A 20166-nucleotide genomic window follows, 5' to 3' on the forward strand; every position below is an offset into this window, starting at 1 on the left:
CTAACGGCTCCCACAGCAGTGAGAGCACAGGCTCCACAAATGAGGAATTATAATTTGTCTTACCTCTGTCAAAGTTATATTGCTGGGAAATGATTTCTCCCCAGTATTTAGCACATTCTGCAGACAGCTTCTTTGGTTTGTCTAGACGACGGATTGCTAAAGCTTGGATGTGTTTCTGGAAGGCCTCTTCTGTCATGTCTTCTATGCATTTCTCCATAGTTTTTAAGAATGCTTCAACTCTGCTTTCTAAATAGTGTGGTGGCTTTTCAGATTGGATAATAAATCGCAGTCCTTGTATGCCATTTGCCCGACGTGGACCACTGAACACGATGTAACCTTGGCAAAACAAGAATAGTCACAAATTAAAAGAAATCCTTTGTTCCAGCATTAAGTTTGCCAAACATGGCATGTTTGACAGGAATGCAATTTTATGCTAAGTTTAATTGTGTATTACAAATGAATTAAGGCAGGTTTTCAGAATATGCCACTGTATTTTTTTTAAAACATCTTTATTTCACTGAGGTAAATATGAGTTCAGGGGAGGGGCGAGGAGGAGATGAGGCAGACCAAGACAGAACAAAAGGAATTCTGTCATCAGGATTAGGTAACCAGAAACTAAGCTGTACTCCACTGCTTCATTAGACTCAACATTAGGAATTTATTATTATTTTTTCATAACACCTAATCTGAATTCTCTTTGCTGCAATGTAAGACCACTATTTCTCATCAATTAGATAAAAAGAAAATACAATTCCCTTTCTTTTTGTTGCAGCTTTTGCTTATCTGAACTCCCAAGCCTTTTTTCAGTCGTCTTCCCCTCTTTTAATAACAAATCTGTCACATTCCAGCCTTTTAAATGTTGTGTTATAGCTTTCTAATCGTTCCTTGGTGCTCATGTCAAAACTGGATACAGTATTTCCAAGTCCTTACGTGAACAATATAGGAGTATTACTGTGTGTGCATCTTGGAAACTTGCATTTATATATCCCAGCGTTTTACACAGCAGCATGACACTGCTGATCTATGCTCTACTTCTGATCCACGGTAACCTGTAGATTGTTTCCTACATAACCAGTACCTAGCCAGTTGCTTCCGAGCTTGTATCTGTGCCATTGGTTATTCTTGCCAAACCGTTCCTACCAAATTGCATCTTATCTTCATTCAAGTCGTGTTTCCAAAATGTCAAACTAATTTTGAATTCAAATTGTATCTTCCTACACACTTGCAGCCTCTCCCAGCTTAGTATTATCTGAAGATTTAGTAAGTGTATTCACTCTTCTATCATCCAGAGTTCTGATGAAAATACTAAATAGCATTGGATCACAATAGAGCTCTGCAGAACACCATTTTTCTAATGAACTATTCTTATCTATTCTCCAGTCATGACTTTCCAAACAGTCTTGCATCCAAACATGTAGCACTTCCACCTAGGTGCTCTCTGTAGCCTGTTTGAGAACGTTACACGCCTTTCATACTATCAAGAAGAGACACACGACATCACCACTTCCATCCATACAGCCAAACTCTGTTCCTGCAAAAAAAACAATTAGTCTGACCTAAGTTTGTCCAGTAATAGTCTCTCAGTTATCTTCTATGAATTTAGAACTGGTTTGACAACTTATTCCGTATTTTCCAGGAATGAGAATTAAGCTGACTGATCTGTAATTTCCCTGCTCTTCTCTTTCCCTTTTTAAGGAAACATATAGCATTTACCCGTGTTTATTTTTCCAGTACCTCACCTATCATCCACAAATTCTCAGTTAGAAGCTTTCTAATTCCAGGATTTCATAGTTTTGGGTTTTTTTAAATGTAATGTAGAGTTCATCATGTCTGAACTCTTTAAAAGCTTCTAATTTACCTGAACAACCTTTAATCTGTTATTTTCTTGTTCAAAGGTAAGCCTTGGACTTTGATCACTGGTATTTATTTTGGAAATCATCTGGTCACAGTTGACATTTTAAGTGAAAACTAACAAAGCCATCCTAAAACTTTTTTACTTTTTTTGTCCACCATTGACAAGTTTTCTCTTCCTCTTTCTCATACTGCTAAAGCACTTCTTGAATGAGTTCTTGTTACTATCTCTACTGTTTAGCAAACTGCTAACTCCTGAACTTCTTTTTCCCTTAGCTTTCTCAGAGATCTTATTAACAATCCCATGAAGTTTACTGAATTTTGCTGGTATTTCTACTGTCTTCCCTCCTAAGTCTTGTGAACTCTTATCATTTGGCAGTACTGCAGTGCTGGACACACTCACACAGTTCTTCCTCACTGGTTCCCCCCACCAGCTCTTCAGCTGTTACCTCCAACTTCTATAGAAAACGTGCCACCAGCAGATTCCAAAAACCTGCTAAATAACCTGGGTCCTGCCCTGTTTTCAACAGATACCTAGATAGTTAAAATCCCTATGATCAATATGGTATGGCTGATTCTGCTAGCTGCTCGCAAAAAGTCTAAACTTGCCTCATCTCCTTGGTAGTTCATAGTCATCACGCTGAGACATTCCCCTGCCTCTCACCTTTGGAAAAACTGTACTCTTCCCTGGTATTTCCATCACGTAAACCATCAAAGTCTCTGTCTCTCCTTGTTATCCTGTTTGGAATAACCTTACCAGTTCTCAGTCTTACTGTTTCAGGTAACAATTACTTGTACTTATTGGTGAACAGCTGTATTCTTAAAAAGCCTGAAATGTATTTAGCGTGGCAGCTTACCATGACCCATACAGCAGTATTCCTAGGGCTCGTGAATCATCAAGTGCAGCTAGAAGTAGGATCACAAGCAGGAAAGATCGAACTACTGCCTACCGATTCTTTAAGACGACCTAAAATTTAGGAAACTGATCTCATCTCCTTTTCGTAAAAATTCGAAATATGAAATTTTCTGTGCAGTGATCAAACTTATTTTAAAGCCAGAGTTGTTCCAGATATTTCAGACTTATCTTAAAAATTATGCTTGTTTCTTCAGAATTTAGAGTATGTGCACAGTAACATTTCTTTGAGTCATCAGCAGTTAAAATGATTTACACTTACCAAGTGCCCTTTAAATGGCATTCACTAAGCAGGGAAAGAACACTTCATCATGTCTCATGTAAGCACGTGAGTATGCGTGTATGTGTGTATACAGAGACACAATCACTATGGGAAAACTTACCTAATTGTTCCTTGGTGCGCAGAGTATTGAAGCATGGTTCCGAGATAATTTGACAAAAGAGCTCCAAAAACATATTCTCAGAAGTGCTCTGCATGTCTGTCTGGTAATATATTTCAATGCCACAATTGTTATGAACTTCATTTCTCTGTTGATACACAAACCAACCTCCTAGAAGACAAAGTTAAAACATTTAAGTTCGTTAAAATGTACATTCTTATTGTCCACAATTAAAAAGATAATGGTCTATCACTTGTGGAATGGAATTATAATAACTGGCTTGTGACTGTTAAAGCAGAATTTCCACTAACAGCATGCTTTTCACAAGATTTTAACACATCGAAATGTCATAGCTTGAGCATATCAGCAAGTAAATTGAAACTGGCTGCTTCTACTCAAGCAAATATTTTTGGAACTGGAGTGGAATTCTGCATTGCCTCTACTGCGTAAATAGTTTCTAAAGACAATTTGTCAGAAACATTTATGAACATTAAAAATAATTCAGCATTTAATACCAATAGCTTCTTTGGTATTGGAAACTGCCAAATTTGGTATTTGGAAACTGCCATACAGTTTCTGCAGGCTGATGATCAGCTATGGGTAATTGGCTTTGGCTGTATAGCTACATACGTCATCATTCCTGTATAACTCCCACCAATTCCTTGAACGTCCTTTCTTATATATAAGATGTTTTTGTGCAATAGAAGTAAAATCATGTACAATATTAAGAGACCAAAAGAATTTACGTTAGGAAAAAACCCAAAAGTTACCTGCATAACAGATTTTTTTTTTCCCCTCAAAAGGCAAGAGTCGTTTAGGACAATCCTTCACTGAATGGTCAATTAATACTCAAAAGTGCTCCAAGAATGGTGCTTATTCAAATGTGTCTACTATGTGTAGCACAGAGTGGGACAGGGCTCTTGCTTCCATAAATCATACCAAGTGAATTAGGATTGAATCACAGAATCATAGAATGGTTTGGGTGGGAAGGCACATTAAAGATCATCTAGTTCCAACCCCCAAGAAGTCCAATTTACATACACATATTAAAAATGAAATCAAATTAATTTTCAAGTATAACAGAAAGATGATATATTAGTGTATAATTTTATTAACAAAAGCACACCCTAATTATATTTTTTAATTTAAAATTTAAAATAATTTGAAGTAAGTCTGATTTTGAAACAAACTCCTAGCAAGAGAATAATATTCATTTAAAAATGCTATTAGCAAACAGAGAATCTCAATTTAATGTGCATTAAAAAATTGTAAATAAATCATTTAACTTACTGTCAGGAAGTTGCACTTCTCTGTACCTCACTAGCTGACTGGGAAGGAGTGGCTTTGTATGAGCATGCTCAATGAGAGTGTCCTCAACCATCTGCATAATTCCTAACGCAGCCTGGAAGAGAAAACATAAGAGGATTTTTAATGATCATTAGTTATTCTGTACCTAACAGGAGGATAAGACTTTCCAATTACTGATGGCGACATGAGAGAAAAGGAAAAAAAAAAAAAGGGGGGGGGGGGGGGGGAGGGAGGGATGAAGAATAGAAAGTAGAGATATTGTAATTTCATAAAAATAGAGTGGAAGTAGATGAGAGGAAGTGGGGGTTAGGGAGGGTGAGGGTTTTCTGTTGGTTTTTTTTTTTTTTTTTTTTTTTTACATTTATCTTGTTTACATGTTTAACTACTTCTACTCCTCCCCAACACTGTTAGAATCAAGTTCAATGGGCTTTTTTTTTCCTTTCCCTTCACCACTTTGATGTACTCACCTTTCAAAGTTTGAAAACGAGATACCTACAATGTACGTTTGCAAAGCAAATGACACTCATCAGATGGAATTTTAAGAAAACAAATTCACGGTTAAGTTCAAACATGCATTCTATCGACGTGCTGGCAGTAGTAGGACACATTGCCCAGACACTTTCTTTTATTTGATGGATTAAAATAATAATAATAAATCATAAGTAGTGAAAAAATGTTAAGAATCATTAGTTTCATTCAAGAATTTAACTTCAAAAGCTTTACCTGTTAAGGGTTATGTGTTCTTGTAGCCTGCGTACTGGAAATGACAGTAACTTGCTACAAAGTAGTTTTGGCTGAAAGCTAAAATCTCTTAGCCCATGCTGCCACAAACTCACAACACCAAATGATCTTGTCAAAAACGTGCAAAAGGTTTGAAAGCTTAATAAACACATGCCCCCTCCCAATACCACCACAAAACCCTACCCAATATCAAAGACAAAAAGATTGAGGTCTAACAAAACACAGTTTGAAAGGTTAAGAGAAAAATACTATATATTCTTCCAATCAAGTCACCATATTAAAACAAAATATTTACAAGACTGTTCAGACAGATGTTCTGAACAGGATTAGTTTACTATTCACCCACTTGCAGCAAATAAATAAAAGGACCAGTCAAAAAATGAGTATCAGAATGAAATTAATTCAACAGGAAATGGGAATTTTAAGCAGCCAGATAGGTCTAATTTTTCAAAAAGTACAGATTCACTAAAAAAAATTTTCAGTATTGAAAGGTGTCACAAAAGTATGTAAATTTTGATTTAATTTTAGTTGGAAAAAATTCTTCGGTCCAGGTTGAAATTTCTGAGCTTTGTCAGTGATGATCACATCACGGGCATGAAGGACAGAGAACTTTTCCTACCCGCATCTATTCAGGGAAGTTTGCAGATCATTTCTAAACATTACACAGCTATGGGCGTAACAGTACACCCTTCCCAGTTCTCTAGCTGCAGTACTCTTCAACAGCCACCCATTATGCCAACTAACGAATGCATTTCTCTGCTATGACTGCATCATCGTGGAAATCTAAAAAATCTGGTCATTCAGTTATATTTCAGAAGGAACTGACTTTCATATACAAATGTGTAAGAAATAAGAAAGGAAAAAAGTGAGACTATTTTTTACATTTCTCCACATGAAAAATACTCTGTGAAATTAAAAAAAAAAAATTTTTTTGAGACATCCTTGAAAAAGAAAACTTTGTGCATCCAGTGCTATTGGCTCCTTTGTCTTTTTATTTTTCCGCTCCTTACTAGTTAACTTTCTTCTCCATACATTCATCAGTCACTAGCAGTATTTATAACATCTCCTGCTAGTAAAGTATCACAAAGCTGGTATGACATAGAAATACTGCTATACCAGCCCTACAGAAAAAGAACGCAAATATGTAAAAGAAAGGTACTACATTTACCGGTACATATACTCAAGCATTTGGTTAGACTTCCTATGCCAATATAAAATGTTACCATTTTAATGGAAGATAGAACAAATGTTTTCCAATTTTTACTCCCAAAAAGACAAAACTGAGAGCTGACACTTACTTTTTATGGCCCACCAGGTTTAGCTTTGTGCAAAGTACTTCATTTGGAAAGATCCTGGATTGTTAAATTTTTACTAGTTAGCCCGAAACTTTTAAATGGAAAAGCAGGATCTGCAGCTTGATCACATCACAGTAATGATATGCAACATAGACTTTAAAATATTTAGATCATAGGTTGTTTTTTTATTAAATTTCCAAGAGCAATACAAGGGCAGCACTTAGCCTAATAAATCTAAAGTGGAAAAAATGACACTACAAAACTCCCATAAAGATAAAAAAGTACGAAGTCAAATTATGAAATCACATTTGGCAAAACTGCTTTACGATCTGAGAAGATTAAACTAGCCTTCCATTTTTTATGCTGCTTTTAAATAAAAATTGTTTTATTAAAGAAAGTATCACACCAACCTGTTTTGTTATATTGCCATGGAGAAGAGCTTCAATGTGTAACCGTGACAACAGTTGAGCTATAAAGGCCTTGAGGCGGGGAAGAGTGACATCTAGAATAGATATTTAGACAATTAAATCAATTACCTGCATTTTTACATTAAGAAGTATCTAACTCATCATTAGATATGGTGCATTTCTTAGAGGAGGAGAAACTCATCATCATGAAAAAGTTAATCTCTCCTTAAAAATGCAACATTGGAAAGTTTCCAGGTCTAAATAGCAGCACTTATCATATAGTTTGTTTCACTTAGAATTCACATACCGTCTGACCCAGATTCCAAAAAGAAAAGAAAAGAAAAAAAAGCCTTCTTTCCAATCATGCTGAACAAACTCCAGAGAAAACAGTTGCAATCACTCAGGTGGTGTTCCAAGATAAAGCCTTAGTTATTAACTAAGCAAGCAGCATGTAGTTTATAACGCTCAAGAAACACACTGTGCATTTACCATCCAGACTAAAAAAAGAACCTCAACTCAAATATGGTGTTTTGATAGTATATTTGTAACAAACAATACACAAGAAAAATATTTGTGCAATATATCCCAGAGTACACATACACACACATTCTATGTTAGCCTGTCTTTGCAAAGCAGTTTTCATATATAATACAAAGTATAGTTTAACATACAGAATCAATGGAATAAGAGAGAAAGGATGGCTGAATGGATGGGGTGTTCATCCCAAAGTCAGTATCCCTATTCTTAATTCCCTGACACTACAAGAATACCCACACTATATCACCAAATCTATTAATTTCTCATTTTGTCATTTTCTCAACTAAAATAAAAACTAGTAATACTCCTGTATTTCACAAAAGTTTTGAAAAGACAAATGCAATCAAGATTATGAGGTCACTCAGTTATTCAGTGGGGGATGCATACTTATCTAACAGATTTGTGATTTGTATTAGAAAAGCCTGTATCGTGCTTATCAGTCTTTCCCTCTCTTAAAAGGGGTAACTGACCACCGGTAAAAAATTCATTTCCACATTTTTCCCCAATTCCAAATCAACTTTTTATTGTTGTATAATCCTAATCTTAATTTTTGCTTCTAGAATTGTTTATTAATAGTGCAAAAGATTATGGTCACATTGAGTGTGAGAGAGGAAAAGGGGGGGGGGGGGGGGGGGGGCGGAAATCACGCATAAACTCCCTGTATTTCAAGCAGATTTCCAGCAGTGCTAAGTAGACAGCATTCCTTTCCAGCATTCCGTTTTTAGCCATTCTTATGCTGAATACAGTAGCATTAATCATATAAAGACAACTTACACACGGAACAGAAAATCTCTTATTTTTTCAGAATTCAGTAGTCATTAAAAAAGGAATGACCTACATATAGCTGAACCCACTCCTGTGAATATTAGCATTAGTTTTGTCACTGACTTCACAGGCAGCACTGGCACCACTGCTAATCTCAGAGACGCCTGCAATCATTCAAGAAACTATCCAAATAAACATTTGTATTTCTGTCCTGGAGCAATCCTGTAGAAAAAACACACACTCCTGTGCAGCCAGCTCAGGGCATCCATAGAGTCTATCTTGATGAAGCAGTTTTCATCATCACAACTTCAAACAATAACGTATGTCACTCTTTGACAGCTATGGATATGTATTCTGAATCCACCCCCTCAAATAAATACAAAAGCCAGATACTCTTCTTGAAAAGAATGTCTCTGTGTATTCCAAGAAGATATTACAAGGTATTTTGCAAACTGTCCCAGTAACAGCCTTTTGTGGTAACACAGTAAGATACAGGCAGGGGAGAGTTCTTCAGCTATTACTAAAATCAATTAAATCTCTTAATTTGAAATTTCTTCTTCCTCCACATATAGTGGCGTGCCTGCTCTTTGTTAAGAACCACAATGTTCTTTATTCTTTATTATCGTTATTATCTACAGAAATTACATCTTTTTTTCTTTCTTATCTACAGTTCTTTATTAGCTACTGAATCAGGAGTTAGGATTCCCCGATAATGGAAGAAACAAAATAGTATGCACATTGGGAAGTACAATGCAGATACACTCCAATGGGTCTGCAAGATGTCAACGAGAGCCAAATGATTTTAGCAGTGTTGGTTAAGCATTAGATTCACCATACCCAGGCTTATGTCCACAAAGCCACTGAAGTTTTGCCTGAACTTTTACCTGCAAGTTTTGCCATTTCAGGCCTTTTGCCTGAACTACTATACTTTCTAGAAACTGGAGGACAAGTGCAGAGGCGTCAACACCCACCAGCATCAGCTCAGGTCTGGCACTGCAGGGGCTTCACTTGTATAATGGGCAGAGTTCAAAATAGATGCCTTCATTAGTTTAGTAACAAGACATTTTCCGTAAGAAAAAATAAAACCAGTAAAGTTTAAAACTGGCAGAACATTACCATCTAGAGCTTCTTTTAATTCATCTTTGGTCCAAGCAACTTCTGTCATCAGGAGTCGGAGATAATACATTGCATGCTGGTGAGGCTGTTCAGCCCTGAAGTTGTTAAGCGATCTCATATACTAAAACAAAGTAATTAAATTCAAATTATAGAACTCTATTTCCAAAGATAAAATATTAACCTTGTACTCTCAACTCTGTGTACCATCAAAAACATACACTTCAAATGTCAAGAACATTCTCTTGCTTGTTAGAGCTGTTAAAAAATTGTGTTAAATTACCTTAGTAATAATGTGGGCTTCTGAGCCTACAGATTAAGCAGTAACCATTAAGACAGCTGAAATGAGCATGAAATCAAACTTCTCCATAAAATTAGTGACTGGAAATTAAATTATTGCAGTTAGACCTAAATAAGTATTTAGGTCAAGTTGCTCTACCCAAGAAATATGCATTCTATGATGACTGTCCAGGGGTGGGCTGGGGGAATATCACTAACAGAAAATGTATTTTTCTCCCAGTTGCTTCCCTGGGCTGACTTGGTTAGAAAAACACAGGAGCATCTGGGAAATTCTTTGCATTCTTTGCCTGGATAAAGGAGGTATGAGAGAAGAATCAGTGAGCTTCTCCAAAGAAACTCCTTTCTAGTCCAGCTGCATCTTTATAAAATAAGCAAAAACTTCTTCCTCTATCAGAGGAACTGGAAAGTGCAAACTAATGGTTTTGGCAAGCTGGGATAATTTCCAGTACAGGAGAAAAGTAACTCATTTCAGGGCACACGAGTGAGAAACAGCGAGCATGAAGTTGCTAAGGATGCATCCTTCTATCTGTTCCAAACTGAAGCCAGAAGCTGGTATTTCCCTTATCTGCTAGCTGTAGACATGAGGGGAAAAGCTGCAATCTCCCCATCTTATTTGACCTTTTTGTATTTTTATTTTACATACACAAAAGGTCTATATAACAAAAGTCTATAAAATGACAAACCATGCATAATACAGAGACAAAGTTCAAGTGAACTGTAAAGACAATCAGGGAAACATCTTAAACTAAAAGAAAACAATCCAAACCAGATCATTCACAGAGCTGTGGGTTGGGTTTTTTCACCTTGACATTTGTAACATCCAGTTAAATCTTTCCAGGCAATTAATGTATCTTAGGCACAAAGAGCCCTAAGTAAAGTGCTGGCCTTTACAAATTGTAAAACAGGATATAAAGTTAGGATTTCCCCCCCTGTCCCTCTTCTTATATTTCCACTCCTATCAAAGCAATTTGCAATCCCTTGATCAATCATAAGACAGACCAACTGAAAGAAGATTCTAGGGCCAGTTATTTTTAGCTGAAGAATGTAATATAAACACTCCAGGGAACTCATGGCCATGAAAAAGAAATAAGAAAAAAGCTTCTGCAGTCCCAATGAGACAGAATTTCACTCTGTATTTCCATGGATAATCAGCCCTCAGATTTCATTTCAAGTCAACGCATTCAATTTTAAATTACTCCAAAATGTAAATTTCTCGTGTACTTACTGCTTCCTTGATAATTTCAAATCGTTTTTCATCAATCTCAAAAGTAGCCATTTTCTCAATGATCTTCTTGAGCAAGATATGTTGCTTGTCATTATAACCTTTAACAGAAAGCTAAGGAAAAAGCGCATAATTTGCTTTAAATGTGGAAGATAAAAGAATAAAACAATTACCAAGTCTTGTATAATTCAATGAACAATATACTTTTCAACACTCACTCTAAATTCAACATTATTCAACATCAGCTCACTCCAAAATAAAATCCCCTTACCCATCAAAAGATAACTTACTGATGAATGTAATAGTGCGTATTTGCCCAGGAGCTATGAATGCAGAGAATTAATGTAATTTCATGTTGATGTAAGCAAATTGTACTCGGAATACAGATTTTTAATGATTACAAGTATTGAGTTCGGTCAGCAAACTGTACATTTGGAGTACCAAAATGGTTTTACTCTAGGTTTCTCATGAAATCCAGATTCACAGCCTTCTTAAACATTCTCTCCAATTTACTTTTAACCTTGTTTCTTGTTTTTCTTGTTGCTCAAAAAATATTTTATGTAAGTGGAAGTAAGCAGTACTACAAGGAAAGGTGTACTGTCAACAGCAGCCAGCACAATTTATAACCAGGATGGTACTGGGCTGAAACACCAAGGCAGTTAGTCTACCATTGTAATGAGATATTGATCTGATCATACACATTTTTTGAAAGTGTACACGAAATAAAACTTGGTCATTTAAAAAAAACAACACAGAAACTTAAAAATTACTATATGATTGCATCAAACTACAGTAAGTTTGTCTAGTGAAAAAAGGCATTAGAAGGCCTTTTAGGGGGGGAAAAAAACCTTCAGAATTTGCTGTCTCAAAACAGGAATTTACCTGGATTTGTGCCCTTTAATTATTAAGGGTAAAACTAAATTTTAGGACACAAACCGACATACAGGTGAATTCCTGCTTTCCGGTAGGAAGATTTTTTTCTTTAGTTGCTGAAACATACCTGAACCATGAATTTGAAGAAAAAGCTATCATAAATGGATTTATGACCAAAGGCTGATACCATAAATTAGCGTAAGAACCCAAACTGTTCAACAATCACCATGGGTGATTATTCTCAGTGTAGCATCTGTCCTTGCTTAAAGTATCAACATTGTACAGTTACACCTATTGACTACAAAACTTCTTATGATATAGAAAAGAATATTAAAGTTCCCAGATATCAAAATGGAGTAAACTGATTTGAATACGTGAAAACAGAATCCTTACAGTAGAAGAATATAAAGACCCTACAAAATCCAGCTAATATTTAAACTAACTCTAAACTTCTAAACTGTGACTAAAAATGAAGAAAATTACACACCCCCCCCCCCCCTTTTTTTTTTTTTTTTTTTTTTTTTTTTTTAAAGGAACTAACTCTGACCATGGAAACATCAGCAAGCTTTGATACTGAGCATAGATAACCATGTTTGCAGTAAGTTAAGTGAATGCTAACAGGAAATGAGATTTGCATTGGATAAAAAAAGAAATTGCAGCACTCTTTCATACAGAAAATGTAAAGACAATATACAGTATATTCTCTTACTAAGATGCTTTGGAAAATAATACTTCTACAGGAAATTTCAAAACACATTTTGGTATATAAAATGATGGTTAACAAAGGCTTTTAACAGAACTTCAAGAGAGACTATTAAAATCTCCTACCATAAATCTCATAGGAGAAGCTGAGTAAGAAATAACCATTTATCAAGTAAGTATTGTCAGCACGTTAAAACAGATTCTAAAACACGTAATAAAAACAAACACTAAGGAAAAGCCATAAATATCCAACATTGCATTCTAATGAACACATGCACAATCCATTCCCACAGCTCACTCCAGCAGAATTAAGAGAATTATAACAAAATCCGTAAGTTGAGATTCATTCAACAGAAAAGTTAATCTTTTTATATAGAAACCAGCAATAGTACTTTCAAGATTACCATGCAAGCAAGTAAAAATGTGAACTAGAATTGCACTGCACACATGTTCACAAGACACTGCAGTCTTAAACCGGTCACTCGGTACTGATTAAAATACAGTTTTGCTTTGCCTTTAACTCATGAGATATATGCAAGGAAAAAAAACATTAACCATCTCATTTAGAAATGCAGAAGTCAAATGTTTTCTCCAAGCTCAACAACTCCCAAGCTGTTTCATTTCCTCCTGCGTTTTTTTCTTACTTACAAGTATTGCATTCATTCCTGATGCAATGCCATAGATCAAACCTGAGAGGCGTGCTGCATATGTATACTCTTTTAAATCATCCTTCAATAACCTGATAAACAGGTATGTCATGTTGCAATGGAGAGGATCAGCATAAATGTAGCGACTAACAAAAAGAAAAACAAAAGAAATGCTTTGATACCTCAAGCAGTGACAAAGTAATGGATGAAGAAACATGACTGAAGAGTATGTATATGCAGCCTCATGATCAGTAGTTCTTGAACAGGAAAGCTGAAGTGTACCATTTATTTAATAGCATGAAAAGAGGGTCTTCTACCCCATCAGTCAGAAGGTTTTTAGTAGATATCTGACAAACTGAAATAAATATGTAAGCTTGGATTAGGGTTCCCTTTTTCTTTTTTTAAATGGAGGAAGAAATCTTATAACTAATTAATTTCATGAATGATATAAAAATAAAGAATAAAATTTGCTTAATAAGAATGGAAAGATTGTCGAAGACTTTGAACAAAATTCAACTTAAAATTCAAATTAAAGAAAGGATGGTTAACAACCAAGATCAAAAGGAGTAACAGCCTTAGACCCATTTTTTAAATAAAAGTCCTTCCATCAAATCAATATAAAAATGTTGATGAGTGGAAGTAGTTTTAAGGCTCTAAGCTTTTCCTTGGTTTGGGTACTTACATACATCCCATAGATGGTATTTTGGAGATCATAGTTCAAGCCAGCTAGTTCTGCTGCATATGCATACTCGTTGAGGGAGTCTTTGAGTAGTTCAAGGTACAAATAGGCCATGTTACAATGCAAGGGATCCACGTAAGCAAATGGGCTGGAAGAAAATGTTGAAAGTAAAATATGCAGTTTAAAATTATTTTGCAGTTTCTTTTGGCCTTTTAAGTTTGATCTGAAGGAAACAGTATTTACTGTGAGTATGCTCATGGATTCCATTATGAAGCATTCCTATTTTGAAGCCAAATATGAATATGCCTGAAAATAATGATTTAGCTTGCTTACGTTTTGAGCGATGCCTAAATATATTGAAGATTCCAGAGATACTCTTATTTGTGCTCATAAATCAAAACACGTTATATTTACTTTGCTGCACAGTCAGAATTCACTAGGAGTGAAATAAAGCGAATACACCCTGAATAACAAGATAATTTAATAGACTGAAAGCCCATGTACTGAACATTGATTTAATTTATACTTCTACATTATCAGAAAACGAAGCCATTTCTATTAAAAAGTTAAGAGATTAGCAATTTGTGGTATGAAAAATATGCAGTACATACTAAGTTCAGCTCAGAAGTTTGTCAAACCCATTTTCATATCACCATAATTTTTTGTGTTATCTTTTTAATGGCAATAACTACACAAGCTCTACTGTTGTATTAGAAGCATCTGATCACATACAATACTGTCATAAATTTCTCAAAAAGAGAAATGCAACTCAAAGACTCAAGCCATGTTTCAACTGTGCCACTTGTTAAATATCTGTGTGCTTTAAAAGTCAAGTCAAGACAAGTTTTTTTGTACTACGATTGAGTATTTATTTCTAAAGCTTCTGAAGTACATGTAAATTCAAATCTTAGTCTACGATATGCTTTTTTACTACCACTGGGTTAATTATTCTGGGCTTTGGCTTGTGTAACTTAAGCAAACAGGTCAGTGAAAAAAAAAAAACCAACAAAAAAAAGCCAACAACTCTGCTATGTGCATTTCTCCCTACAATGAGAATTTCCCAAAACTGAGCAATTTCAATATGCCCAATGATGCAAATCCAATTAATATTGAATTTTTTAATTAAGACTGAATTCAAAGCAAGATGTAGGTCAATCCTGTGTTATCATAAACCTTCCTCCAAACTCATTATATTCTTTTCCGTTTTGATACTAGAATAGAGACTTAATCAGTTTGAATGATTTCTATGTCCGTATCAGTTATAACTTCTGTATACTCATTTAGCTGACAAAGTCCAACAGGGAGTTTTGAAAATAATGAAGATTACTAAATCATTAATCCTCAAGTGAAAAATAACAGAAAACAATTATTATAACACTGTTCTGGGAGTTGCCTTCTATTACTGACAACTTTGTAAATAAATGCTTATTTATAATTTACCTTTTTTTTTTGACTAGACTTGAGGGAGCAGAACAACTCAATCACTGATAATCTATTTGAAAAATCTTAAAGTCTAGTCTTTTCCCCTTTCAAACAGAGTTGTAAGTGACATAGCTGGAATTGACACTGAAGTGTTGATCCTGGGTTACCTTACAAGCAACTCAAGCTGCTTGAAATATTTCTTAAACTGGAAGGTAGCAAGTATCCAGTTAAAAATAATTAGCATTGTATTTTTAACATCCATTTCTCTAAACCTTGTGAAACTTGAAGTGCAGAGTTTGTAATCACCTTTAGAAAGTTTTCAAAACAACAGCACATTACATTGTTATTTTGCTTCCTTTTAAAAAAGGATACTTGTTGAGCTCTTAAGTCATAATTCATACAAAAGCAAAAGCTAACAAAACAAAAGCAAAAGATAACATCATCCTTCACGCTGGATGATAAGTCCCATGTCAGAGATTTTTACTGTGATGTTTCTTTAATGCAAGGCTTGTGCCATGTAAGGATTTTCAGTTTTGGAACAAGGCGACTTCAGGAGGTTCATATACTCAGATTGTTCTTAGCGGATTTGTATGTTTGAGGGAGAAACCACCCTCATCAACCTCCTCTTAATTCATCTACACAGCAGTTGCTGCTGTAACATCTGGGTCAGGAATTCTTCCAATGATTCATGATGAGCAGGGCAGCAGGCAGAAGAAGTCCTCCTAGTTATTTCTATCTTACTGAAGCAGTCTGTAGTGTGAATTGTAATCTGCTATAAGGCACCATAGCCATCATATTCTGATCTAGAATTGAGGCCAGAAATTTTTATGAAAACCCAGGTTATTAGGATGGCTTTATTTACCAATTCACTTGCCCACAAGAGCTATGGGTAATTTCATCAAGTCTCATGAATAAATACTATAGATTTCACCATTTCCTCCAATGACCAACATCATGACCAGTCTCAAAAGAGAGAGAGATTCACTAAGAATCTTTCTTAAGTATCAAAACCAGACAAAACTGCTTACAATTTCTTTTGGAGATGATGTACCCAGTATTGTCAAAATCTCCTCACATCTGTTCATATACAATTACCATCTTATTTTTAAAGAAAAGGAAAGAACCCTCACCCCCAACCCTAAGAAGAAAGCCAGCTTTCCACCTGTAACCATTCCTAGGAGGAAAGAGGCAAATAATTCCATTACATTAGTCAGCAAAGCTCAAGTACTCCTGACTTTTTAAAAGGGTTCACTGAGATGAAAGTACAAATCTAACCGGGAAAGACTATCACCACATATCTAGTTGAAGACATCCCTGCTCATTGCAGAAGGGTTGGACTAGATGACCTTTAAAGGTCCATTCCAACCCAAACCATTCTATCATTCTATTATATTGTGCGTATGTGCACATGCTTACACCTTTGTGTGCTCTACGTAAAATCAATTATTACCTTTTAATCGTTCACAAACTGGTATAGAGATTGGATTACTCATAGTTCATTTGGAATTGATTTTTTAAAAAAACCTGCAACTGTATAACATAAACTCAGTGTCCATTAATAAAATCCTATTTTGGATTTTAGCCAAACACAGTACAAGGGAAAGCCACCAGGTACGAACAAAGAAGGTGAAGTATTGCAATTGCTGTTCTCGGAATAAGAGATGGGCAGTTACCATTTTGATCTTCCATTTCCTGACACATCGAAGTTGAAACAGTTGTAATGTTTACCCTGTGGTTTCAAAAGGCAAAAAGAAAGAGGAAAGGCCCAGGCAACATATCTTCCTCAACCAGTACCAACAGCAGTACCAAGATCCGACACTCTGAAAAAACCCTCTATCTAAAATTCTGCCAAGAAAAATTTCAAGTGGTCGCTCAAAACAAGGACTCAACAGTGCATCTATGAGCATCTATCAGAGCCCACATAATAGCCTTTCCAGCAATATCACTGAATCATTTAATTAGGCCAAAGGAGGAGAGTTCCTGAAATTATTTGCACTTTCAATAGTCTAGCACAGAAATAGCTGCACTCTAAAGACAGCAGTATTTTTTTAATTCAAGAGTTAGAAATTATTACTTGAAAGGAACACTAAGAAGGTACGTCATTGTCATGCTGACTTAAAAAAAAACCAAAAAATCCTGTGACGAAAATAATGCAAGACCAGAATTAACATTACAGCATTTTATCATGCGTCTTGAGGTGACAACCACACATTCATTGATAACATAGACGGTGTTCTTCTAAAAATAAAAAAAATCAGTTGTTGGTGTCAGTTAAATAGAATCCCACAATTTTAAGCACTTCAAATTTTATACTGGCTTGCATTATGCAAATTAAAACAGAATTTGAACCTAAAACCATTATCAGAATAGCATTTTATAAAGAAAACACTATCTTAGAATAGTTGCAATTTAGTCATTAATTAAAAATAATACACAGCAATTTTTAAAGAGGTATATTGCTATACGGAGTAGGTCCTATTGGCAGCCGTATTTCAGGTATAGCAAATAAAACATAACACAAAATTTGGTTTAGAAGTATTTTTAGATAAACTTTTCCTGTTAATATAGATGGAGCACCTCAAACTGCTTGCTACTCAACTACTGCATAACTTACATGAGCCCTCCTGCTATCTGTATCTTATTGCATATTTGCAAGCAACGTCAAACATTTTAAAGTCTCAATACATGCAAGGAAGTTTATGCCACAGAAATGCAGATTCCCAACAAACAAGAAACTTTTGGAGAGCAATTTATGTGATGATGACATTGCATACCTGAAAAATTCAAAGTTGAGACAAGCTTTTGGCAAAAAAAATTTGTCATCTTGCTTGAACCATAGTTTGCTCATAGCAGTGTCCTGTGTCAAGAAAAGAGGTTTTTATAAGTCACGTAACTTTTACCTGTAATATATTACACTATTTTTAAAAGAAGTCTCTTCGGCACTTCAAATCTCAGTTTATTGTCGTCCCCTTAAATTCATATTCTTGCTATATACATTTGTGCATACATCCATCTATTCTTATTGAGACTCTCTTCTTACCATATGTCACCTTAACAAGGAGTTAAATGGCTGCAGCATTGTGAATGAGCTTATAATCAAAATGGGAACTACTTCTCTAGAGCAGGAGTGATGATCAAAGACAAATACAGAGTTAGCTTCACAAAATTCCCTGCTAATGCTGGCATTAAAAGATGTGCCATTATGCAGCACTACAGCAGCATGCAGTTACATGTTTTAGACTAAGCACATAACTGTGTATTTAATGCTTTTAGTAAAAAATACTCATATGTTGTATATTGTTTTAAAGTAACATTGGTAACAGAAGACACATACATGTTTAGAAAAAGTAGTAAAACTAGTTGGAAATTAGTTAAAAGATCTGTCACCAACATTTTTTAGAATCATCTCCTAGTACAAGAAAGATTTAAACAACCTCCTCTCTCCCACAAAAGCTGTGAAACAGATACTCTCTCTCTGTTCCAACTCCAGTTAACTTTATCCCCCAACACCTTTTCTTTAAATTGCTATACATAAGAAAGAACTTTTAAATGTAAAATTATTTCTCTTTCTCATATTTTTGAGCAGATGTTCTTTGCTTCTCAGGGATTTGGTGTGGTATTCTCCTCCTCCTTTTTGCATATAAGAAATAAGTCTCATCTCTTACAGCACACCTTCCCCTACACAATATTCAACTCATACTAAAAAGCCAAATTACAGCTTCTCTCCGAGACAACAAAATTTTTATTCTGTTAAATTGCTACTATGCAGTTTAGAATACATCTTACATCAAGGACAGAATGATAAACAGTAGAGCCTGTCTGTAGTACTGGAGACCTGATCCAATAGCTGGAGATCACTAGCTGCAGTCCATAGTACCAATCTGGTCCTCAGGCCAAAGCCCATATCCTAACTGCCCTCTTTCCTGAGGGTTTTTCAGGACAAGATGTGCCATTACAATAGAGGTGACCTAGGGACATGCTGCCAGTGAAAATGGCCATCCTGTTCCTGCACTATGTTCCTGTCCCTCCCTTTCTCCACAACACTGGTCCAGTCCACAGTAAGCTCACTTCAGCATATAAAAGAGCAGAAAACCTGCTTTTTTTGTACAGCTTATCTCTGCTGATTTAGTTCTTGCAATGTTTTGCTGTGGGGTCAGACAAATGCCAGGGCCCACAAAAGGAAAATTGCACAGACATACAGCTGGGGAGAAAATAAAAGAGATACAGGCAAAATAGATAAATGTCTATTTCATCAAGTACAGAAGATTAAAAACATTTTCCCTCAGAAAACATATTTTAAAGGGAAAGGAAAAACTAAAAGCAAATACATTTCTAAAGCAATGATGCCTTAAAGCAAAGCTTTTATGTGGATCAATTGCCTAGTTGCTACACAGACACTGAAGGACCATCAAGTTTCAGTAGCAAACCAATTAGTGTTACTTAATAGAGCTGTAATATGTTTCCCTGCTGAGGTTTAGGGTTTCAGTTCAGGATGAACATAAACATATGCTCAAAGTCCTCCTCTGTTAATAATACTGCTTTAAGTGTATACCTAAAATGCCCTGTGCAGAACAATTATGTTTTCCTGAAGGACGTCTTTGCACTAAAGTAGACTTACATTAATCTAGTTGCAAAAAGTATTCCTGAATTAAGTATTCGAGCTGAAGCCCAACATGTAATTGCAGAAGACTTTTCCTATTTATCCTCCAACTAAGCCTAGAACAGAGATGAGAATTAGCAAAGACAACTATGCTTTAGTAGTGAGAAGTACTTTTTAGTCAATTTTAGGAACTCAGAACAACTGAGATTTACTAAACGTACTGAGATCATTAAATAATGCTTCCAGAAGACTGGACAGTGATGTTTATATACGTGTTTACATCTCTCTCTCCCTCTTTCCATGCAATCACAAGGTCTTCCCATGCACAGTTACAAAAGAACAGCCTTGGCTACGCCCTCGACTTACTACACTGCTCAAAAAAATGTAAAGAGGGGCAGTCACCCTTCTGCT

At 35.5% G+C, this 20166-nt stretch overlaps 1 protein-coding gene across 9 annotated transcripts in view; it reads right to left on the bottom strand.

Moving 5' to 3' along the window:
- IDE (insulin degrading enzyme) overlaps positions 1-20166 on the bottom strand; it is a 66261-nt gene that overhangs the window by 8201 nt on the left and 37894 nt on the right. For 7 of the 9 annotated variants that reach the window (XM_075717561.1, XM_075717565.1, XM_075717564.1 and 4 more), the window contains exons 14-22: positions 17930-18012; positions 13741-13881; positions 13056-13200; positions 10836-10946; positions 9314-9434; positions 6899-6990; positions 4435-4546; positions 3148-3315; positions 64-336 (exon numbers count right to left, since the gene is read on the bottom strand). In XM_075717561.1, coding sequence (XP_075573676.1) covers positions 64-336; positions 3148-3315; positions 4435-4546; positions 6899-6990; positions 9314-9434; positions 10836-10946; positions 13056-13200; positions 13741-13881; positions 17930-18012 — 1246 coding nt within the window. Of the gene's footprint in view, positions 1-63; positions 337-3147; positions 3316-4434; positions 4547-6898; positions 6991-9313; positions 9435-10835; positions 10947-13055; positions 13201-13736; positions 13882-17929; positions 18013-20166 lie in introns of all 9 variants that reach the window. The other 2 variants (XM_075717569.1, XM_075717567.1) reach the window with 2 other exon arrangements.

This window comes from Pelecanus crispus, chromosome 10, assembly GCF_030463565.1.
Source record: "Pelecanus crispus isolate bPelCri1 chromosome 10, bPelCri1.pri, whole genome shotgun sequence".
Lineage (NCBI taxonomy): Eukaryota > Metazoa > Chordata > Aves > Pelecaniformes > Pelecanidae > Pelecanus > Pelecanus crispus.